The 20,312-nt window shown below is 37.6% G+C and overlaps 8 protein-coding genes and 1 non-coding gene across 11 annotated transcripts; 4 read left to right on the forward strand and 5 right to left on the reverse strand.

The window, feature by feature from the left end:
- Positions 1 to 19: 19 nt before the first annotated feature.
- LOC147923177 (ADP-ribosylation factor-like protein 8b) lies at positions 20 to 2,460 on the reverse strand. The gene is made up of 6 exons (XM_087498401.1): positions 1,666 to 2,460; positions 1,089 to 1,170; positions 957 to 989; positions 738 to 859; positions 477 to 638; positions 20 to 395 (listed from the first exon to the last, which is right to left on the reverse strand). Exons 1-6 carry the CDS (start codon positions 1,701 to 1,703, stop codon positions 278 to 280), a joined length of 555 nt encoding a protein of 184 aa, XP_087354527.1. The 5' UTR covers positions 1,704 to 2,460; the 3' UTR covers positions 20 to 277.
- Positions 2,461 to 2,474: 14 nt separating this feature from the next.
- Positions 2,475 to 2,671, reverse strand: LOC147923178 (U2 spliceosomal RNA). The gene has a single exon (XR_015589815.1). It is a non-coding gene; the product is annotated as a U2 spliceosomal RNA (small nuclear RNA).
- Positions 2,672 to 3,831: 1,160 nt separating this feature from the next.
- Positions 3,832 to 6,458, forward strand: LOC104762795 (uncharacterized). The gene is made up of 9 exons (XM_010486178.3): positions 3,832 to 4,200; positions 4,285 to 4,472; positions 4,545 to 4,820; positions 4,949 to 5,007; positions 5,108 to 5,144; positions 5,235 to 5,306; positions 5,387 to 5,537; positions 5,627 to 5,803; positions 5,923 to 6,458. The coding sequence occupies exons 1-9, from the start codon at positions 4,015 to 4,017 to the stop codon at positions 6,304 to 6,306; spliced, it is 1,530 nt and encodes a 509-aa protein (XP_010484480.1). The 5' UTR covers positions 3,832 to 4,014; the 3' UTR covers positions 6,307 to 6,458.
- Positions 6,459 to 6,985: 527 nt separating this feature from the next.
- Positions 6,986 to 9,523, forward strand: LOC104762797 (uncharacterized). 2 transcript variants are annotated; one of them, XM_087498403.1, is made up of 4 exons: positions 6,986 to 7,336; positions 7,829 to 7,968; positions 8,021 to 8,440; positions 8,532 to 9,523. In XM_087498403.1, exons 1-4 carry the CDS (start codon positions 7,288 to 7,290, stop codon positions 9,360 to 9,362), a joined length of 1,440 nt encoding a protein of 479 aa, XP_087354529.1. In that variant the 5' UTR covers positions 6,986 to 7,287; the 3' UTR covers positions 9,363 to 9,523. The 2 variants fall into 2 exon arrangements, with proteins under 2 accessions (XP_087354529.1, XP_087354528.1); XM_087498402.1 differs by lacking the exon at positions 6,986 to 7,336 and having other exon boundaries at positions 7,627 to 7,978; positions 8,049 to 8,440.
- Positions 9,471 to 12,737, reverse strand: LOC104762796 (peptidyl-prolyl cis-trans isomerase CYP65). The gene is made up of 11 exons (XM_010486179.3): positions 12,193 to 12,737; positions 12,031 to 12,093; positions 11,824 to 11,927; positions 11,634 to 11,725; positions 11,449 to 11,538; positions 11,283 to 11,358; positions 10,836 to 11,194; positions 10,503 to 10,759; positions 10,121 to 10,409; positions 9,935 to 10,042; positions 9,471 to 9,833 (listed from the first exon to the last, which is right to left on the reverse strand). Exons 1-11 carry the CDS (start codon positions 12,318 to 12,320, stop codon positions 9,615 to 9,617), a joined length of 1,785 nt encoding a protein of 594 aa, XP_010484481.1. The 5' UTR covers positions 12,321 to 12,737; the 3' UTR covers positions 9,471 to 9,614.
- Positions 12,738 to 12,803: 66 nt separating this feature from the next.
- On the reverse strand, positions 12,804 to 14,926 carry LOC104762798 (adenylyl-sulfate kinase 4, chloroplastic). 2 transcript variants are annotated; one of them, XM_010486183.2, is made up of 6 exons: positions 14,352 to 14,926; positions 13,981 to 14,112; positions 13,626 to 13,894; positions 13,426 to 13,510; positions 13,288 to 13,334; positions 12,804 to 13,170 (listed from the first exon to the last, which is right to left on the reverse strand). In XM_010486183.2, exons 1-6 carry the CDS (start codon positions 14,593 to 14,595, stop codon positions 13,054 to 13,056), a joined length of 894 nt encoding a protein of 297 aa, XP_010484485.1. In that variant the 5' UTR covers positions 14,596 to 14,926; the 3' UTR covers positions 12,804 to 13,053. The 2 variants fall into 2 exon arrangements, with proteins under 2 accessions (XP_010484485.1, XP_010484486.1); XM_010486184.3 differs by lacking the exon at positions 13,981 to 14,112 and having other exon boundaries at positions 14,352 to 14,732.
- Positions 14,927 to 15,767: 841 nt separating this feature from the next.
- Positions 15,768 to 16,437, forward strand: LOC104762799 (large ribosomal subunit protein uL24y). Its single transcript, XM_010486185.3, has one exon. The coding sequence runs from the start codon at positions 15,864 to 15,866 to the stop codon at positions 16,302 to 16,304; it is 441 nt and encodes a 146-aa protein (XP_010484487.1). The 5' UTR covers positions 15,768 to 15,863; the 3' UTR covers positions 16,305 to 16,437.
- A 486-nt stretch (positions 16,438 to 16,923) lies between these two features.
- Positions 16,924 to 19,314, reverse strand: LOC104762800 (mitochondrial outer membrane protein porin 2). The gene is made up of 6 exons (XM_010486186.3): positions 19,015 to 19,314; positions 18,692 to 18,759; positions 18,030 to 18,140; positions 17,852 to 17,938; positions 17,548 to 17,756; positions 16,924 to 17,464 (listed from the first exon to the last, which is right to left on the reverse strand). Exons 1-6 carry the CDS (start codon positions 19,061 to 19,063, stop codon positions 17,158 to 17,160), a joined length of 831 nt encoding a protein of 276 aa, XP_010484488.1. The 5' UTR covers positions 19,064 to 19,314; the 3' UTR covers positions 16,924 to 17,157.
- Positions 19,315 to 19,381: 67 nt separating this feature from the next.
- LOC104762803 (uncharacterized) lies at positions 19,382 to 20,039 on the forward strand. Its single transcript, XM_010486190.3, has one exon. It carries the CDS (start codon positions 19,491 to 19,493, stop codon positions 19,812 to 19,814), a length of 324 nt encoding a protein of 107 aa, XP_010484492.2. The 5' UTR covers positions 19,382 to 19,490; the 3' UTR covers positions 19,815 to 20,039.
- Positions 20,040 to 20,312: the final 273 nt, after the last annotated feature.

Below are 20,312 nucleotides of genomic sequence, written 5' to 3' on the forward strand. Positions count from 1 at the left end.
CATGCTCTGAACTCGTAAATTTGTAAAAAACTGACCTTGAGAGAACCAATCAAATCTAATATACAGACAACAGCAGCAGACACAGATGAAAGAGGATAAAGAATCAGGAAAAAGAAAAAAACAAAGAGAAATCTTGTATTTCACAGGATTAAAAAAAAAAAAAAAAAACAACTGTCCTCTTCCACCATCATCATCATCAAAGGAGCAACACACAAGAAGACTGAGAAAGATCAGAGAACTCCAAAGAGTTTGACTTTCTCTTCTTTTGTAGCAAAGTTTAGCTTGCTGATTTGGAGTGCTTTACAAGCCAATCAATGACTTGATCAATGTTGGTGGAGTTCTTGCAAGATATCATGAAGCAACATACTTCTCTATCTGTGAGTGACTTGAGTCCCCTAAGAAAAACAATGGAGGAAACATTATCAGAATCCAAGTAAAGAAAAGTCTTTTGTGTGTTTTCGGTTAAAAGACTTTACATTTCCTCGGTTAAGGCTTCTTTAGATAAAGCTCCAGGCTTGTCGATTTTATTCCCAAGGACTAGAAGAGGGATACCACTAAGCGATGTCTTGCTCAACAAATCATGGAGTTCGCTTTTGGAGACACTGAGGTTGTCAGGATCAGCAGCATCAACTACATACCTGAAAATCAGAATCAGCAGGAACCAAATTGTGGCAAGAGTCAGGAGTTTAAATCATCTGAAACCTCTAATTGAGAATAGTAAGATATAAGATCTTTACACAATGGCAGAAACAGAACGACAGTAGCGTTCCCACATGCTGCGGAACCTAGGTTGACCACCAAGATCCCAAAGCTTGATTGTGACACTTCCTTTTGTCACTTTCCTCATGTTGAATCCGACCTTAAGAAAGAGTACGAATCCTTTTTACTACTAGACCAAGAACGAGCAAATCTTTTGTGTTACTTTAACGAAACATTATAGGAGTAGTGCAACTCACCGTAGGGATCATGTCTTCACTGTATCCACCAGTCTGAACAAAGAAAGGTAAGAGAGGAAGCCATTAACGAACGAGTGTTTAGAAGATAAATAGAAGAAAGGTTGGTGGGGAAGTATACTAATACTACTTTACCGCAACAACGTTTACAAGTGATGTCTTTCCTGCATTTTGCAATCCAATCAATGAAAGCTCCATTTCTTGCTTGAAGAAAAGGCTGCAAAAAAAATGTATATTTGAACCAATTGAGACTATGCAGATCGGGCAAACGTGAAGTAAATCATTCGAGGAAATTTGAGATTTGTCAAACCCTTAGTTGTTGCTCTCACAACTAGTTCCATAGGAATCTTTATATATTTCATTACTCACAACCCGTATTCATTTAGCTCTTTGTGCAGCTATCTTCATTTAACTAAACAACCCATCTATAGATCCCATCCCAGTTGTATTGTCTAAAAACCTAAAAACTTGATGATCAAATCTAAACGGTAGCAAATAAGCTCATAAAAGAGTGTAACTTTGTTGCTTTCTTAGCGTGATCGTGTATTTGCTATTCCTAATGTCGTCGTAAAAACTACGAATCAGAAATTAAAATTCGGCGGAAACAGTTCTATATGTTCCTATCATTGAACTCAAAGTACCAAGAGAAAACAATCCAAATCAAAACAAACAAAGAAAGAAGTAGAAGATATATAAAAAAAAAAAAGCTGACCTGCGAAGCCAATTGAGAAGAGCATCCCACAAACCCATATTTTTTATATGATTATCAGAGAGAAGTCGAGTTTCCGACAAAGACAGAGAGAGATTCGTAAGAAACAGAGATCGGTCTGCTAGAAATTCTCCTCCACGGATCTCTTAATGTAATGGGGGATCTTAAAAAGGGAAAGCTTCCTTCTTCCGCGCTCTTCGCTGCGGATATTTATTTATCTCATTCGATGATATATTTTTCCTTTTGTGTGTTTCTGTCAAAAAATCGAAAGCACGGCAAGAGAGAGAGAGCCGGCGAATTAAAAAGTTACAAAAAAAAAAAATCAGTAAATCTGAACCGTCAAACAAGTTTTGTAGGGTCCTTCAACGTCGTGGGGTTAACGGTCTAGATTTGATTTACTAATCGTTTTGTAGGGAAACTGAAGCTGTGTGACAGAGCGAAAATCATGGAGCTTGAGCTATATAGTATTTATGTAATTATTGATTAGCCAATCAGAATAAAGATTCGATTGGGACAGAGAGAAGTTCGGAAGAAGAATTAAAAAGATTTTGTCAAGAAAAAAACATAAGAATTTCACGCCAACCACTCGCGTTAAGGAGTCGCGTCGTGACGAACCAATGGCGCTGGAGATTTGGGTTTGCAAAGCTGTACTCATGCGCGCCGTTTTGGTTAAGGTTTCATTATGGACATTTTGGGCCCAATTGTTATAGGCCTTGTATGACTCGCGTCTATATACTTGTACATTTTGGAATTTAATTATTAATTTCAGATAAGGTTGACTATTTTGTTTATTAACTTTAGACTGAGTAATAGCGGGTTGAGCCAGGCCCGTGCAGTAGTGCAACGCATGGGCGACTCGTGAAAGCCCAGATAGCAAGCTAATCTTAACGGACTTTCTCCCTTAAAAAATAGAGTTAATATCGTGTGAGCCGATGGCCCACATATCAGATATTAAACTGATAAGAACAGATACTACACTTGATCTTAGCCAAAAGGCCGAGAAAGGTATGAATTGTTTGGACCCAAGGCAACGTCTTTTATACTACTCTTCCTTGCTTCCAAGTTTCTCTTGTAACCGATGTGGGACTTTGTGAACGACTGAAACGAAACGAAACAAAACTAAACCCTCTATCTCGTTCAGCGGATTTAAACAAGCCGCCACAGTGTTTTCAACAAAATCTGGGTTTTTATTTTATTTTCTTTTCATAGTGCGTGGGATTTTATTTTACCTTGTAGAGCTTTACATTAACTGTCGTGTTAAGTAAATGTCATCTTATCTTAAGGGTTTTTAATAGCCATGAGATTTGTTTTCATAAAAGCGAAGAACATTGAGCTTCTGTAATCTGTATTGTGAGAGAGAGTAAAAGAGCGGATCTCTTTCAAGTAGGCATGGGCATTCGGGTATCCGTTCGGGTTCGGTTCGGGTAATTCGGATTTTTGGGTTTTCGGATTTAGAGGTATAGGATCCGTTCGGATATTTCTAGATTTCGGGTTCGGATCGGGTATTTCGGGTTCAGATTCGGATTACCCGAAGTTCACAAAACTCAAAATTTTAGTATCTAATTTAGTCTAAATAATTCAATAATAAGCAATATATCTAAAAATTTAGAGTATTTTTTACCCAAATAATTTAAATACTTCAAATTATCGAAAATATCTAAAAATCTGAATATTTTAAACACTTATATTATTAAAATTATAAATATTACTAATATATTACTACTATATATTAATAATGTGGGTATATTCGGATTTCGGTTTAGATCGGGTTCGGATTTGGGTTTTCGGATTTAGAGATTTAGAACCCGTTCGAGTATTTTACAATTTTGGATACGGGTTCGGATCGGGTTCGGATCGGATATTTGGATCCGGGTATTTTGCCCAAGCGTACTTTCAAGTGAGAAAGATGTTTAGTTTCAAAAGAGAGTTAATTATTTCGAGCTTCTGGTTTATATAACTTACATACATACACTTCAGTGTTAAAATAAAGTGTATGGTTTGATCCTTTTCCCCTTTTATTTGAAAAGTAAACAACAACAAAAAAAAAAAAAAAAAAAAAAAAAAAAAAAGCCGAGTCAAATAAAAATCCAAAGAAAACGGCTCAAGATACGTTACTCAAATCACTCTCCTTTCTTCTATTTAACAAAAAAAAAAAACAATCTTTTAATTAAGAACAATGTAGCCACAAGCTATCCTTACCTTAGTAAGTAAGCCAAATACTCGAAGAAGAAAGGCAATTTTATAACAAAAAAAAATATAATTATACTTTCATAAATCTCTTTTGTTTTATTCAAAGAAATCCCAAAAAATAGGACAATAAACAAAGGAACATGATTTTCGATCATCAACAACATGACAAAATCAAGAATACTCGGAGTTCTGTCTCAGCTCCTTCTAACGTTCGTTATCTCTCCCATTTTGGCGGTTTCAAGTTTATCGGACGGTGGAGATCATGAGAGGTTTAGGCGACGTGATCCTCTTAGCAGCTTTAGACATTACAACGGAGGCTTCGATGTTCGAAACAAACACTATTGGGCTGTGAGTCCCTCAAACCTTCTTTAGTTTTCTCCATTAACATTGAGGTTAGTAGTATGGTAGTTTTAAGTGTTAATGGAATCTCAGGCCACGGCATTTACGGGATTCCACGGTTACTTCGTCGCCGGATTGCTGATTATTCTCGGAGTATGTTTGGGACTTTACGTAGCTTTCTCCGACAAAAGTAGACGCGTTCCTTCCACGCGCCGTCGATATCTCAACCGTTATTATCTTCCTCTGTTATTACTTCTTCTCCTCGTCATGCTTCTGTCCATGTAAGCTTATACATTTTTTTTATATGGAAGTTTTTATGAAAAGAATAAAATATTGTTGGGGTTACAAAACAGGGCAACGATAGGGATAGTGATAGCAGCGAACCAGAGCTCGAAGAACAGAACAGAGGAAATGAAAGAAACCATAGACAAAGCAGGAGAGGATGTTGAGAGAAACATCCGTACAGTGATAGTGTCGTTAACTAAGATACAGTACTTGTTGCTTCCTTATGATCAGAATACGACTCATCTTCTCAACGTCACCACCCATCGACTCGGAAAAGGATCTCGCCTTATTCAATCCTTCCTTCGTCATAACGGTCGTTCCATTGATCTCGCCATCCAACTCTCGTATGAATATGTGACAATGACTCATTTATATATATATATATATATATATATATATATATATATATATATATATATATTATATCAGTCTCCTCTGAACTCTGATTGTTCTGCTCTGTTTGTTTCTCTAGGTATCTATCTCATCTAATGATTGCATCCACCAACTTGTTCGTTCTGCTTCTAGCCTTTGGTGGGATCATTTAACATTCATTTAAATTGTGAAAATGTTATGGTGATATATTGGACTGATTGATCCTAATGGACATTTTTGGACTTTGTCTCTGTCTCAGTACCTCTATTTCTTCACTGGCACCCTGGATTTATCATGTAAGCAATCCAAAATCTATTCAAACATTGTTCTTATTGCGTTTGGTTAACTTTAAATATTAAATTCATCTTCTTCATCTTCGTACAAAGGGTGATATTCTTGTGTTGGATCATAACAACTCTTTGTTGGGTTCTAACTGGATTCGATTTCTTTATTCACACGTAAGTCAGTCTTGCCCTATAATCAAAACCCTCCACGTGTTTAAAAAACACTAACTTCTCAATTTTCCACTCACGCGCAGCTTCGCTGAAGACCTTTGTTCAGGTTTCAGTGGTTTCATACAAAACCCACAAAACAGCACACTGACTAATATTTTCCCTTGTATGGATCCACTTCATTCTGACAAAACCCTAACTGAAATAAGCTTGATGATTCATAACTTCATCACCGAGGTATTAAATGATTAATAGGTAGAAAGAGTCAAGAACTCTGGTTAATTGTAGAATCTAAATCCTATGTTTCTTGTTTTGTTTGTTCTCAGCTAAATTCAAAAGTAGCAGAGTCAATGCGTTCTAATGCGTTGACTGGTCGGAGCAATACTGTTTCGTGGGCTCCGGAATCTGGAGTCATATGCGATCCGTTTGTCGGACAACAAATTAACAGCTACACACCACAAAGTTGCTCCAATGGAGCCATTCCAATTGGCGAATTCCCAAATGTAAGTCTTTTAATTTTTACTCATTAGTACCCATGCAGCACAAAGTTAAAACCATGGATCTCTCTGTAAAATTAATCCTAAGACATATAATAAGTTAACATAAGAAACCCTAAACGTAGATTCTTTCGAGATTCACATGCCACGACAAAGATCCACCGGAAACTTGCAGAACCACCGGGAAATTCATCCCGGAAGCAGCTTACCTCAAGGTTTATGCTTACAGCAACTCAGCTCAAGGCATGCTCGACATCTTGCCGTCTCTTCAAAACCTAACAGAATGCCTTGCCGTAAAAGACACGTTATCGAGCATAGTCTCTAACCAATGTGAACCCTTCAAAGCTTCGATGTATCGCCTATGGGCATCGATCCTTGCTCTGTCTATTATCATGGTGGTTCTAGTTTTGCTCTTCATCGCTAAAGCTTTCCAGGAGAAAGGAAAAAGTTTTGCTTGGTTTTCGATTCATCCAACTTCCTCTACAGAAATACGACAAGTGAATATATAGCATACTGGATTTTTTTTTTTTTTTTTTTTTTGTTGGGACTTACATTTTTTTAAAAATATCATTGAAAGAATAGAGAGTGTTTAAAAAGTGTAAATATGACATTGTATCAAACATTTGTAATAAGTGTGAGTGTGTGACTGAACAAGCAAAAAGTCTACTACATTCATATTATTTTAATAACTATTACCAGAATACTATTTACCTTATGTTGTATAATTTGTTTCCATTGAAGTCAAGTTGTCTAATTGGGAACCTAAAAACAAATGACGAGAGAGAGAAGAAAGGTGGGAAAACAAATGGGTCAACCACTCAACAAAGAAGCCACATTTCATGTGCATGACCTTTTTTTTTTTTTTTTTTAAAGCTAGACCATTACTTTATGTTAATTACTGTTAGATATTTAGATTAACAAACACTCTCTTTCTTCCTCTCTTCTTGATTTCTATTTTCGCTGTATTAATTTCCTTTTCTAATTTCTTGCTTTGTATCAACGTTGTAAAGAAAAAAATCTGAAAATCTTTTTACCAAAAAAGAAAAAGAAAAGGGAGTAATTAATGACAACGATTTGGATTAGATAACTATTTAAGAACATTGATAATATAGATAATTGCACTAATTAATTAATAATAATCATCATCACTAGCTCCTTTATATATTAATTATAAAATCACCGGGGAAAAAAATGCCCCGAGAGTAAGCAAAGACAAGGAAGTAATCAGAGCTGAATCAGAGGAAGAAAGAAGAATCATTAGTCTCTTCTTCGTTCGCACGTCGGAATCATCAAAGACCTTGATTGATCCGTTTCAACTAGACTTCATTTTACTCCACTTTTCTGAATCTCCTCAGCAAAAAAAAAAAAAAAAAAAAAAATCGAGCTCCAAGATTTCTCGATTCAGCTTCCTAATCTCGCATCTGAGAGAAAGTGTTGGATTTGGTGTTTGCTTTCGGACAAAGCTAAAGAGAGTTGAGAATCTTTGAATAATGTCGGGAAGTTCGGCTTCTGCCGCCGGCGGTCTCCGAGGATTTTCAGGTACGTTTTCCGATGATTCCGTCCCCTAGTTTCTCGGATTTGCGGAGCTTAGTTTGAATCTGCTTCGTATACTTAAAGTTTAAACTTCTGCTCAGCTCATTTGGGTGTTAGCCTCGGATCTGACTTAGCTAGAATTGAGCTCACCAACCTTGCCAGATTTGCTTAGAAATAGCTAAACTAGCTTCTCGAACATAACGCATCGAGCCGTAATCCATTAAAAAATGCATTAATGGATTAAACTTCAAGATTCGTTCTATCATTGAGTGTTGATTTTTTCTAGTTTGCTGATTTAGAGTTGATGAGAGTCTCTTGTGGTTGTGTGATTTTTGTAAAACTTAAACTTGTTGCACTATGTTTGGATCTACAGAGTGTTGTTGTATATATATTTACATTGTTTTGAGAAGAAGACAGAAAAGAGAGAGAGAGAAATGAGGATAATGAAGAACAACAAATACAATAAGAAACCAACATCTTTGCATTGCAATGATGCAGGAGGAGGTTGCAGATATTCATTGCTTACTATTATTATATGGACCGTCGTTGGCTTTTTCCTGGTGGTTCATCTTGTCTCGCTCTATAGCAGAAAAGATCACAACATTCATGAAGACGTTTCTTCTTCTGATCAGTTACAAGTAATACATCATCAGCATCAACATTCATGAAGACGTTTCTTCTTCTGATCAGTTACAAGTAATACATCATCAGCATCAACATCTTCATCTTCACCGCCCTGTCGTTCATGAACTTGTAAGAGTTGAAGAAGAGATCCTGAGAATGCCGCCACCTAGGAAACGTTCTCCTCGTACTAGCAGACGGAGATCAAGAAAACCGATACCTCTGGTTGAGGAGTTTCTTGACGACAAGTCACCAATTCGGCATCTTTTCTTTCCCGGTATGAAAACTGCTGCTTTTGGTCCAACCAAGGATATGGGAAACGAGACTTCGTATTACTTCCCCGGTAAAATTTGGATGGACACGGAAGGGAATCCAATCCAAGCCCATGGCGGAGGGATTCTGCTTGACGAGAAATCTAACACATACTATTGGTATGGAGAATATAAAGATGGACCAACTTACCATGCTCACAAGAGAGGACCAGCTAGAGTAAGAACCACTTTGTTTCACTTGTCCTATTAGCATTTCTAGCTCTTGTGGGTCTTTTGGGTTAAAAATTTCGATCTTGTGTTCTCTCCAGGTTGATATTATAGGGGTTGGTTGTTACTCTTCAAAAGACTTATGGACATGGAAAAATGAAGGCATTGTACTCGGAGCTGAAGAAACAAACAAGACCCATGATTTGCATAAATCTAATGTTCTTGAGCGACCCAAAGTCATCTACAATGAAAAGACTGAAAAGTATGTGATGTGGATGCATATCGACGATGCAAACTACACTAAAGCTTCAGTTGGTGTTGCCATTAGCGATAACCCGACAGGTCCTTTCGAGTATCTATACAGTAAACGTCCACACGGGTTTGACAGTCGGGATATGACTGTCTTCAAAGACGATGATGGTATTGCTTACCTAATATATTCGTCTGAAGTCAATAGCGTGCTTCATATCGGACCCTTAACGGAAGATTACCTTGATGTGACGCCTGTTATGAAGAGAGTAATGGTGGGACAACACAGGGAAGCTCCAGCTATCTTTAAGCATCAGAAAGTTTATTACATGGTCACTTCTTGGTGCACTGGCTGGGCACCAAATGAAGCCTTGGCTCATGCGGCTGAATCAATAATGGGTCCATGGGAGAAACTGGGGAATCCATGTATTGGCGGTAACAAAGTTTTCCGGTTAACAACATTCTTTGCGCAGAGCACGTATGTGATTCCGTTACCGGGTGTTCCTGGTGCGTTTATATTCATGGCAGATAGATGGAACCCGGCTGATTTACGGGATTCGAGATATGTATGGTTACCATTAGTTATCGGTGGACCTGCTGATCAGCCTTTAGAGTACAATTTTGGATTCCCAATGTGGTCGAGAGTGTCTATCTACTGGCACAGTAAATGGCGGCTGCCTTAAAGTCATACAGATAACCAAATATGTTCTTATAGATCTCTTTGTGCTGATCATTGTTGCTGATTTATTTTGTAGATTAGGCATTCATACACCACGGTAAGGATTATATAATTTCTAATAAATCTTTTACTGAAGAAGCTTGATTACAGCTTTTCAATATAAAAGGTTCAATGTTGTCATACAAATGCTATTGAGATTTGGGGATCTATCCAAACTAGTCAACAGTTTTACAAAATGGGTAGAGAATGTTATCAGTTACCAGCCAGAGAAATCTTTAAACCCTGAGGAGGCTGACGCTGTAGTTTTTCTTTTCTTAGACACACCAATGGTTGAAAGATCAGAGTCTATGGCACCATTGGTCTCTTTGGTAGCTGTACTACTCTTCGCTTTCAAGTATTTCCCGACGCCACCACCACCGGCTCCAGCTTCTGCTGTTCCTGATCCCGGGTTGCTGTACCACGATCCAACCTTCTCCTGATACACCAAAATGCATATTAAATATATAATTCTATCAGATCAATCGAAAGCAAATTTGAAAAGAAGAGATTTATTTGGTGCAAGGGGATGATACTAACAATGTCTTTATCTTCGTTCTTCTCTTTCTCAGCTTTCTCTTTTTCCTCTTCTTCAAGCTCCGTGTATGGATTCACGAAAACATTTGCTTCGATTATCTTGATCTCTTCCTGCAGAAATTCCAAAATACAATCTCAGGAGACTAAAACTACATAAGAACACAAGAATTAAAAGCTTTTGGAACTTACAAGAGGACGGTCGCTTTCATCTACAGGCACATTCTCCATTGCTGCTAGTGTTGCAAAACCACCAACAACTCCACCAAACACTGTGTGCTTGTAGTTTAAATGGACTGCAGATTTGTATAAAATGAAAAACTGAGAACCATTTGTGTGAGGACCACTATTAGCCATACTAACTACGCCTCTTCCTGTGTGAAGCAACTTTGAGTTTGGCTCGTCTTTGAATGGCTTTCCCCAAATTGATTCACCTCCTGATCCTGTGCCAGTAGGATCGCCACCTTGAATCATAAAGTTCCTTTGTAGAAGAAAGTTCAAAAGGTCACGTTTATATTAGTTGATAATAATTATAACTTAAAACAAAAGAGATTTCCGAGGCATATATGGATACCTGATGCTTCTGTGAAAGGGAACTCCGTTGTAGTAACCGCGTTCACAGAGAGTGATGAAATTCTCACATGCTCTAGGAGCTATATCGCAATGGAGCTCAATGTTCAAATCGCCATGTGTTGTGCGAAACTGAACATACCCTTTCTTTGTCGGGTTTTTCTCGACTTCAATTAGTTCAAAATCGTTTCCGGTCACAGGAGTAAATGCAGTGGAAGTGAAAGAACGAGAAGCAGCACCCGACGAGTAACGACTCTTCACCTGCAACAAAAACACCAAACATTTTAACAATGCACACAAAGCTTTAAACCGATTGTGTCCCGTACAAGAAACTAACCAGTTTAGTATTAACAGGTGCTCTATCTCCAGCCATATGCATAGCTATCCTTGCTGCTGTTTTATCACTAGAACCAGCTTTAGCTGCATCAGCACTTCTTCCATAAACGGAAGCAGATGCAGCATCCACAACACTGTAGGTCTGCTTCGGTTCTTCTGCTTTAGAATCCTCTTTGATTTTTGATCTCGACTCAAGAATCGCAGCAATAGCAGCGGCTCTCTCGTTACGTGCCTTGTTTCCACCACCACCATGTAAAGCAATCTCTTTAGCTTTTTCAGTTCCAAGATCCGCAAGCATATGCTTGATATCTCCAGACACGTTTATATTATAAGCTGGGTCAGAGTTCATCTTCTTCAATTCTGTAAAACACGCATGCGAAAGGGAGTTATGACAAACATAAACTAATATGATATATTGCCTGAACCAAAATATAAAACAGAAACAAACCTTCATCATCAATCTTGAGGCCATTTTTAACGTGATCAAACTCCACTGTGACTTTACTGTCAACTGCGTTAGGATTCTGCAAAACATCAACAAAGAAAAAGTAAATACGCTTTTACCACACCAAATCACTGCAAAGTATCAAGAAAAGAGACAGGAGTCAAGTTACCTGAATCGTTATAAGGTCGGCTCTTGTGAATGGTTCTTCAGTTATAAGCTCCTTCCAATTCTTGGTTTTGATATTTAATTCTTTGATTGCCTAAACTTATACAGCAAACAACAATAAGAATCATTGAAACCAAAAAATCGCAACCAAGATGACTCTAAAAAGCACCAAAAAGAAATAACACAAACCTCGTAGCAGAAAACGTTTCCAGTAGTCTTCACAGCAACTATATGTGTAAATTCAGTAAAGACTTTGTTCAGAACAGGACAATGGTACTCTCCTACAATGGCACAACACACATATATATATCAGCATATCTCACGGATAAGAATCACAACAAACCATACAAATATGAAAAGAGAGAGAGAAGGAAGAAACCTTCAGAGTTTTTGTGAAAGATGAGAGGAATCAAATCTTCTCCTTTCAATGGTGCTCCTGTAACTGGATGTTTACCAAACTTCCTAATGTAAGGCACTATAGTTCTGCAATATCAAAAAACCCCAATTCCCAAAATCAATAAGTAAAGCTTTGGTGCCTAAGTAAAAAAGTTGAGTAGAAATAGATCAGTATGACGCTGGTACTCACGTTATCTCGAAAACACTCCCGTCGCTAGTACACACAGGATCTTCGAATGGCAAAAACGTAAGCCTGAAATCAGAGATTCGAAATTAGGGATTCAAATAAAAAAAATTGCAAAACGAAATCAGATTTGAGTTAGTGAATAGTTGGAAAAAAAAGCAAACATACGCGCAGCAATAGAAAGGAAGACTCTTGAAAGGAGTACGATTCTCTTTGGATTTAGCGCCTCCCCATTCTGTTGCCCACTCCGTCTTTGTTATGTACATTCGATCTTTGCTGTGCTGTTTCTTCCCCATCTTTTCACTTCTTCTTCTTCTTCGACTTTGATTTTCTAGAACTTTAAACTCGAATAATCCAAATTCGGACCGAAACAACACGAGCAGATAGATTCAAAGTTCGATTCTAGTTAGCTGGGAACCCTAACCGTTACGATTTTGAGATCTGAGACTACCGCCCTCGCCACCGCGTCTTGTTTTATTATGGAAGGCGTTTGGTTACCAGTCGCCGCCGTAGAGCACGATCCAGCCCAAATAGAATCCGACCCGGATTTAAAGGCCTGTTGTTTCAAACATTAGGCCCAAACCATTGATATTGTTTCAAATATAGGCCCAATATTTACATTATTGGGTTATTTTGTCCCACATCGAAAGGAAAACATCCTTGATTAGAGAAGTAACCATTTCTATAAGCTGGTGTCAGAAGTTTGGGTTTTCAAATTACTTCCAAAATCATAACGGTTAGTGACTGAGTTGCCATCATCGAACTTGAAATCTATAAGCTTTTGTGTTATTTCGAGCTGAAAATTTTCGAGTCAATTTGGGAGGACAAATCAAAAGTCGAAGAAGTAAAGAAAAGACGGGAATAAACCGCACCTCTACTAAAAAAAAAAACAAAAAAAAAACGCACCTTTACTATTACATTCAAACAAACAATTAATTAACACGCGGAAACATGAGGGGGATGAGCCTATTACAAGGAAAAGTACATATTGCTATATATAATCCTTAGACGTAATTTTGTGAAAGTAGTCTAAGGCGTCTTGAGGTATCCATTTTTGTCCAAGTACGACACAACAATCTCTGCCATTTCAGTCAGTGACGAAGATGAAGAAGAAACACCTTTGTCTCTGTTGTTTTGTATCACTATCTGCAACTCGTAGTAGTAGTAGGCCAATGTTTTTGGACATTAAGTTCAAATTTGAGAATCAATTATATCAATTCAAATGACAAAAGAAAAAAAAAAAAAAAAAGGATAGTTATGAACCTCGCAGTCCAAAGGCGGTTCATATGGATCATCTACTCCTGTGAAACCTAAACATAATCAAATGGGTTAAAATTAGAGAAAATCAACTCAAATTGTGTGTTAAGTTGAAAACAGAAGCAGAGAAAAAGCTTCACAAACCTTTGATTTTCCCGGCGCGTGCACGTTTGTATAATCCCTTTGGGTCTCTAGCTTCACAAACATGGAGGGGAACATCCATGAATACCTTATCAAGAGAAAACACCAAAAGAGAGAGAGAGAGAGAGAGACTTCAATACACTCGGTGTTAAATCTTAGATGTTTGACTCTGCATTTTACATTCATTAAAGATCAATAAACACCTCAATGAAATCTCCTTGTGGTAACAACGCACGGCAAGCAGTTCGTTCCCTCCGGTAAGGAGATATCAAACTTGCAATACAGATGATTCCAGCATCTGCAAACAGTTTGGCCACTTCACCAACTCTTCGAATGTTTTCAGCTCGATCTTCTGCTCCGAAACTAAGATCGCTGTTTAAACCATATCGAACATTGTCACCATCAAGTATATACGAAAGATTCCCACGATTGTGCAAAGCTCGACTAAGAGCACATGCCAGACTACTTTTCCCTGAAAAGATTTGAATTGGAGTCCAATAGAGAAACATTACAAACTGTAGTAAAGAGGATCATCAATGATGAGATGATGAAGCAAACCTGAACCGCTTAAGCCAGTAATCCAAATAACACAACCCTTTTGTTTAATCAATTCTTGCCTGTCGGATTTAGTAACAGGACAATCATGCCATACGATGTTCTTTTTCTTTCCGTTGATTTGCTGTGTTTCACCTATAGTTAGATTAGATCTATTCAGATACAACACGTTCATGGATATGTTCATCTAATCAGCTAAAACTAAGCAGAGACATGCAAGTGGATTGCATTGAATGAATACACAAGCAAAACATAAAGCTTTCAGCATTTAAAAATTTAGCTAAAGTCAAAATCCTAATGTTATAAACGAATCATGGCAACCCAAAACTAAAACTCTCAGATGAGTATGATGATCGGAATTATGTGATTCGTACCTGCGCAATCAGAGGAAGGCGATGAAATCGATTTATCTGTCGCCGTGATCGGACGGATGAAACTCAGTCTCCGGTGAATTTTCCCGCGAAGCTTCAAACATTTACGACCGCTGGTGGGATCTGAATTCGTGGAGCGTTCAGACAACGATGATCTCAGAAACCGCCGGAGCAGGTCAGAATCACCGAACGACGGAGAAACATAGCAGCTTTTTCTCACGCATCTCGCCACCGCCGCAACATCCATATCTCACAACAAGTAAAGATTGAATTGTCGGAAAAACCAACCACCGGCGAGATTCAACGATTCAATTGAACAGACTCAACGGTGGTGACTCTGAAATCTGAATCAAATTGCTCAGATTATATATATTTTTTTAAAAAAGTTAAAATTAATATTTTAAAGTCGGTTATAATATAGTATTTTTATAAAATAAATGTTGTTGTTTAACTGGCTTGTGGAAGCCGAGTGTGAGCCACGAATGGACCCGAGCGTGACGACATCGGTGGCTTTGTCGGATTCAATTTGTCGACTTTTAATTTATTTATTAGATACAAAACCTAATACAGTGTTAAACAAGTATTAAAAGATTAATATATATATATATATATATATGGATTTGTTTCAAACTTTAATGGATTCTTCTTTGATATCTTTATCTCTAATTAGCCAGTTACCATTTCAATCAGCTTTTATCATACACTAACGTTTAATTATATGAAATTGATATGTTTTCACTTATATTTAAATATCTTAAATTTAATTAGTTATAGTATAATATCAAACCCATATGAAAATTTAAGAAAATTATTAAATTCTATTAAACATAATATCAAAAGAATTTTAATTTAAAAGTACAAACATTGAAATAATATGAATTAGAATTTATTTTCTATTTTTGCATAGTAGAGATTAGTTCTAAAGAATATAAGTTAAAATATGGTTCATTAAGGTATATAAGATATCAAACTAACATTATTTTTCAGTCTATTTTTAAAGATAACATTTTTATGTTTTTAAGGAAGGAATTGTGAATAAGAGTTAAACAATGTCATTTTAAAAATAAAAGTAATAAATTTATTATTTAATCAAAAATAAGAGAAACACATCAATAATCAAATAGTTGGAGAAAATTACGTTAATAACTTCTTTATCAATTAAATTTAATGGATTTAGTAAATAAATACAGGAAAAAAAAATAATAAGAAAATCCGCACGTGCGGGGGTGTTGGGTTACTTTATTAAATAAAAAACGAATAGCTGCGAACCCTCTATATCGTCCAGAAGGTCCTCTAAGGCCATTTTAACGGTTTTAAAAGCCCATATAAAACTTATCAAATCCATCTGACCCAGTATCTAGAAAAACCCTAATTCTCGTTTATGAGACAAAACGGCAGCGTTTAAGTGAATCTCATATATAAACTGATTGACAAATCTCTTTCTTCACTTCTTCAGCCACACACACACACAAAAACCCTAATCTCTTCATTTTGGTGTTCACAAATCCGGCGAAGATGAAGTACAACCCTCGTGTGACCTCTTCTCGCCGGAAGAACAGGAAGGCTCACTTCACAGCTCCTTCGAGCGTGAGGCGCGTGCTCATGAGCTCGCCGCTATCCAAAGATCTCCGACATAAGTACAATGTCAGATCGATGCCGATTCGCAAAGACGACGAGGTGCAAGTTGTTCGTGGGACGTTCAAGGGAAGAGAAGGGAAGGTGATGCAGGTGTATCGCCGCAAGTGGGTGATTCACATCGAGAGAATCACAAGGGAGAAGGTCAACGGAACAACGGTCAACGTAGGTGTTAATGCGTCGAATGTGATGATCACTAAGCTCCGTCTCGATAAGGACAGGAAATCGCTTTTGGAGCGTAAGGCTAATGGACGTGCTGCCGCTGATAAGGAGAAGGGTACCAAGTTTTCGGCTGCAGATGTTATGGAGAACGTAGATTGATATTGAATGAGGTTTATTTCTACTTTTCTATTTTTATTGAGTTTATATGAATTTTTTTGACTCCATGGATGATGATATATATTATTCAGAACTCGAAGTTAATTTTTTTGGTTTTGGTACCAATGTACCATCATTTTATGCTTGTTATATTTCCTGGCTGTTGGAATTTAAATTGTGGTTTCAATCGTTATTGATATTCATTTCAATCAACCCATGGATGATTATGTAGTGATTGTAAAACTTTACACAATCGCAAATGGTTTTGAAGTAGTGCTAACCGTATTGGGGAACAGATTAGGCTTAACGATTTGGGGAATCACCTCAGCATATGTATATACACCCTCGATACTCCAATTAGTCAGCTGACCAACTAACCAAACTGGCTCAGAGTCAAACGGGTTTCCCAGATTGTTTACATAATTTGCGTCGTCCTCTTTACTAGTGTAAAAGATTACTGTGTCAAGTTTGTGTTAAACCCAATATCAGCCTAATGATAGACGCAATCAGTCAGATTTAATCGAGTCAGCTTTTTTTTATTTACTTCTTTGTTCTTTGGTTTTCTTAAAAAAAATGGATTCCACACATAAGATATGAAATTTGCGTAAAATCACTGAGAGCATTCAAGAAAACTGCTTTTTCAAAACAAAAAGTCAAGACCAAAACCGAACATATCTGAATAAGAATTATCCGTCAATCTCACAGCGGATCTATTTATTCCAATTAAACGGAACGAAAAAAAGGGAAGAAGAAATAAGCAAACTCTCTCGTGTCCTGCCGTAGAAGAAATCAACAATGAGAGAATAAGAGAAAAAGTACGGAGACTCCAGCAGGTCTTCTGTGTGTGAGTGAGTTCTCAAGGTTTAAGAGCAAGAGACAGACCAAACCTTGGATGCTTTTCTAAAGCCTTTGTGTCAATCTCACTGGAAACAGTCACTAGTGATTTGGGCATGACCTCGTGCTGGAAAAGAGCACCGAGTGTGCCATGGTTGTTGAGCTTTGCTTTCAATGTAGTCGAATGATCAATCGCATACAACCCACCAACCGTTATCGTGTTTTCATTAGTTGAGAATTTCCTGTAAACCTCACCAACTACTGCGGTTCTCTTAAATTCATCAAAGTGATGAAGGTACGATGCTTTGACTGAGTCTCCTTTGTCTCCCCTGCAAAAAAAAAACTCTTCTTAGACCCACACAAGACATAGCCTTCCTTAGTGATTGCTTCGATTAAAGATTGGTGGTCTTACAATATCACGGAAAGGCAAGCGTCTGGTTTTGTCACACTGATCCCGGCATTGTACTTGGTGAAGGTTTTGGAGGTTGTGTCATATCCAGCTTCAGCACCAAATGAGATGACTGGCGAACCAAGAGTAGCTGTTATATCGATTAGGGGGTTTTGTTTCAAAGCTGCAGCAGCGGTAACTGTTGCGTGGTCGTGGAAGTATTGGACCTCGAGCTGTAAATGAGATTCAAAAGTTGAAGGATTAATTTTCAAGTTCAAACCACTGAGAAGTAAACATCTGTGATTTCATACCAAAAAAGATGTCAAACCTTGGCAGAATTGTAATCAGGGACTTTGAAGGAGGCGATGGCTTTTGTGGATGGGAGGATCTCGGTGAATGTGACTGTTGTCAAAACCTGCCAAGCAAAAACATACAAACACGCTTATCAGATTATATACGGTTTTAGATGAATAAGTGTTTTACTGAATCTCTACTACTACACTCACACTAGAATCAGTGTCGATCTTGATATCGAACAAAGCGTTCTTGTACTTGTATTGTGTGGCAACATCAGCAGCATGAACTCCTCCTTTCTTCAGGGCAGTAGAAGTAAGGGCCTAAACAACAGAACCAAACAAGAAAATAAGGCTCTCCATTCGTGCAATTATACATGGAGTCAAGCTGCCTACATACATTATTAGGCTTCTGAAGACAAAAATTTCCCAACAACAACAAAATCGCTATCAATTGACACAGTCTCACACAATAACAAACTTCTACAAGAGATCATTTCTACAGGAAAGCTACACACACCGAAGAAATATACAATGAAAGATACAACAAAGCTATCCCAACGTTGACCTCATTTGCACTCATTCTCAAACATGTATTCCTTAAACAGTAGTATCATCCTCCTACACTCGTCTTGCACTTATTAGATCTAATACAGAACTGATGAAATCGATTTTAACAAGTATCGAGCGAGACGCCGAGACCAAGAACATAGATTCTAAGAGCTGCTAAATGCAAACGACACCGAACAACATCACAGGAACACAACGATGGAAAAAGAATATAAAGAAACATACTCAGATGAATCTAACCAAAACCGAAATCGAACGAAAACCTAAGAATACGAAAGGGGATGCATCGATATAACAAAGCGTACCACGCCGGAGGCACTGTAAGTGGAAATACTGAATTTCTGATCGGTGTTGTAGTCTCTCGTCAACAGATCTACCAACAAAGGGAAACAAACAAAAAAAAAACCCAACAAAATCAGCTTAAAATCAATAGAATCACACCCAAACCTAAATCATAAGAATCTGAAAATCTTTTTCAGCATAGAAGAAAATATTTGAAACACCAGAACTTCGAATCAATAAATAGGTAAAAATGCACGCAACAACTGCGTTGTGATTTCAACCGGAGTCGAAACGACGAGAGATTTGATAATAACTAGAAGAAAAAGAGCGATACGATGATTTTTACCTTTGGCTTTTTTGCCGATATCGGCGAAGAGTCCTGGACCTTTGCTCATGGTTGATCGGAGATGGTAGAGATCGGCGACGATTTGGAGGAGAAGCGGTGAAGATAGAAAAATACGTCTTGTTTCCTTTTTTTTTTTTTTTTTGTTAGTCCGTGGTAGACGAAAATAAATAGTGAAATCTTTTACTATAATTACAGCCTGTCTGTCACATTCTTTAGTGACAAACCACTCACAATCGTTGGATGTGGCATCATAGCATAAGATGCCGGTTAATCGAATCGCTTTTGTTAATGAGGCCAAGGTCTCCAGTTCAAATCCAGGGTAGGCCATATTAATAAACATGTAAATATTGGGCTCCAAGACTAATGGGCTTGTCATTAAATTATGGCCCGTTCAAAGTGACTATCGAACCCTATACTAATCACAAAATCTTGGAGGTTTGGGGATCTGATTTCGCCGATTGCATCATCTAAAAACAATGGCGACGAACAAAATCGTTCGTTTGATCGCACCAAGCGGATCCGTCGTCTCCGCTAGATTCCTCGAGCCAGTGTCACGTTTTTTTAGCTCCGGTACTCCTCCTCCACCGCAGGCTCAATCTCCGACTCCGAATCAGGATAACGTGAAGCCAGATCAGAATCTTCAAGAGAAGGAAGAGGAAGAAGAAGAAGAAGAAGAAGAAGAAGAAGGAGGAGGTGAGGAGTTTATGAACAAAGATACTGGTGAGATCGGAGGACCTAGAGGCCCTGAACCGACTCGGTACGGCGATTGGGAACAACGTGGTCGATGCTCTGATTTCTGAGGCGATCATTAGGTTGTTCTTTGTCTTTTTCAATTCTGGGAAAATTTGGGGAACAAATTCGTTTGATATATGTGTTTATGTAATTGCAAATAATGGGAGAACAGTGAAGAAGAAACTTTAGTAGAACTTCAAATTCTTCTATGTTCGTTTCCTTGTGTGCTTCATTTTCATGCTTGGGTTTATTGATTTGTTGAATACATAATAAGATTTCCATAAGGTTACGAAGTTGGCTTGATTTTTTGTTATCGTCTCTAGCTAGTTCTGGCTTTTTGATTCGAAATCGAATTTGAGTTCCTGTAATCATTGTAGTTAGAAAAACTCCAAAACAGTTCAGTTAACAATTATATTTGTTCCAAAACTCCATGTCTATCTAATCACTTAAAGAGTTAAGACTACAGTGATTCACTGCAGAATAAAATTATGTTCAATTTGAGAAAAAAAGAATAGTGCAATGCACTGAAGTTTTTTTTTTGTCGGCACACTGAGTTTCTAGAAGCC

Source organism: Camelina sativa, chromosome 18, assembly GCF_030686135.1.
Source record: "Camelina sativa cultivar CO46 ecotype springtype chromosome 18, ASM3068613v1".
Taxonomy (NCBI): domain Eukaryota; kingdom Viridiplantae; phylum Streptophyta; class Magnoliopsida; order Brassicales; family Brassicaceae; genus Camelina; species Camelina sativa.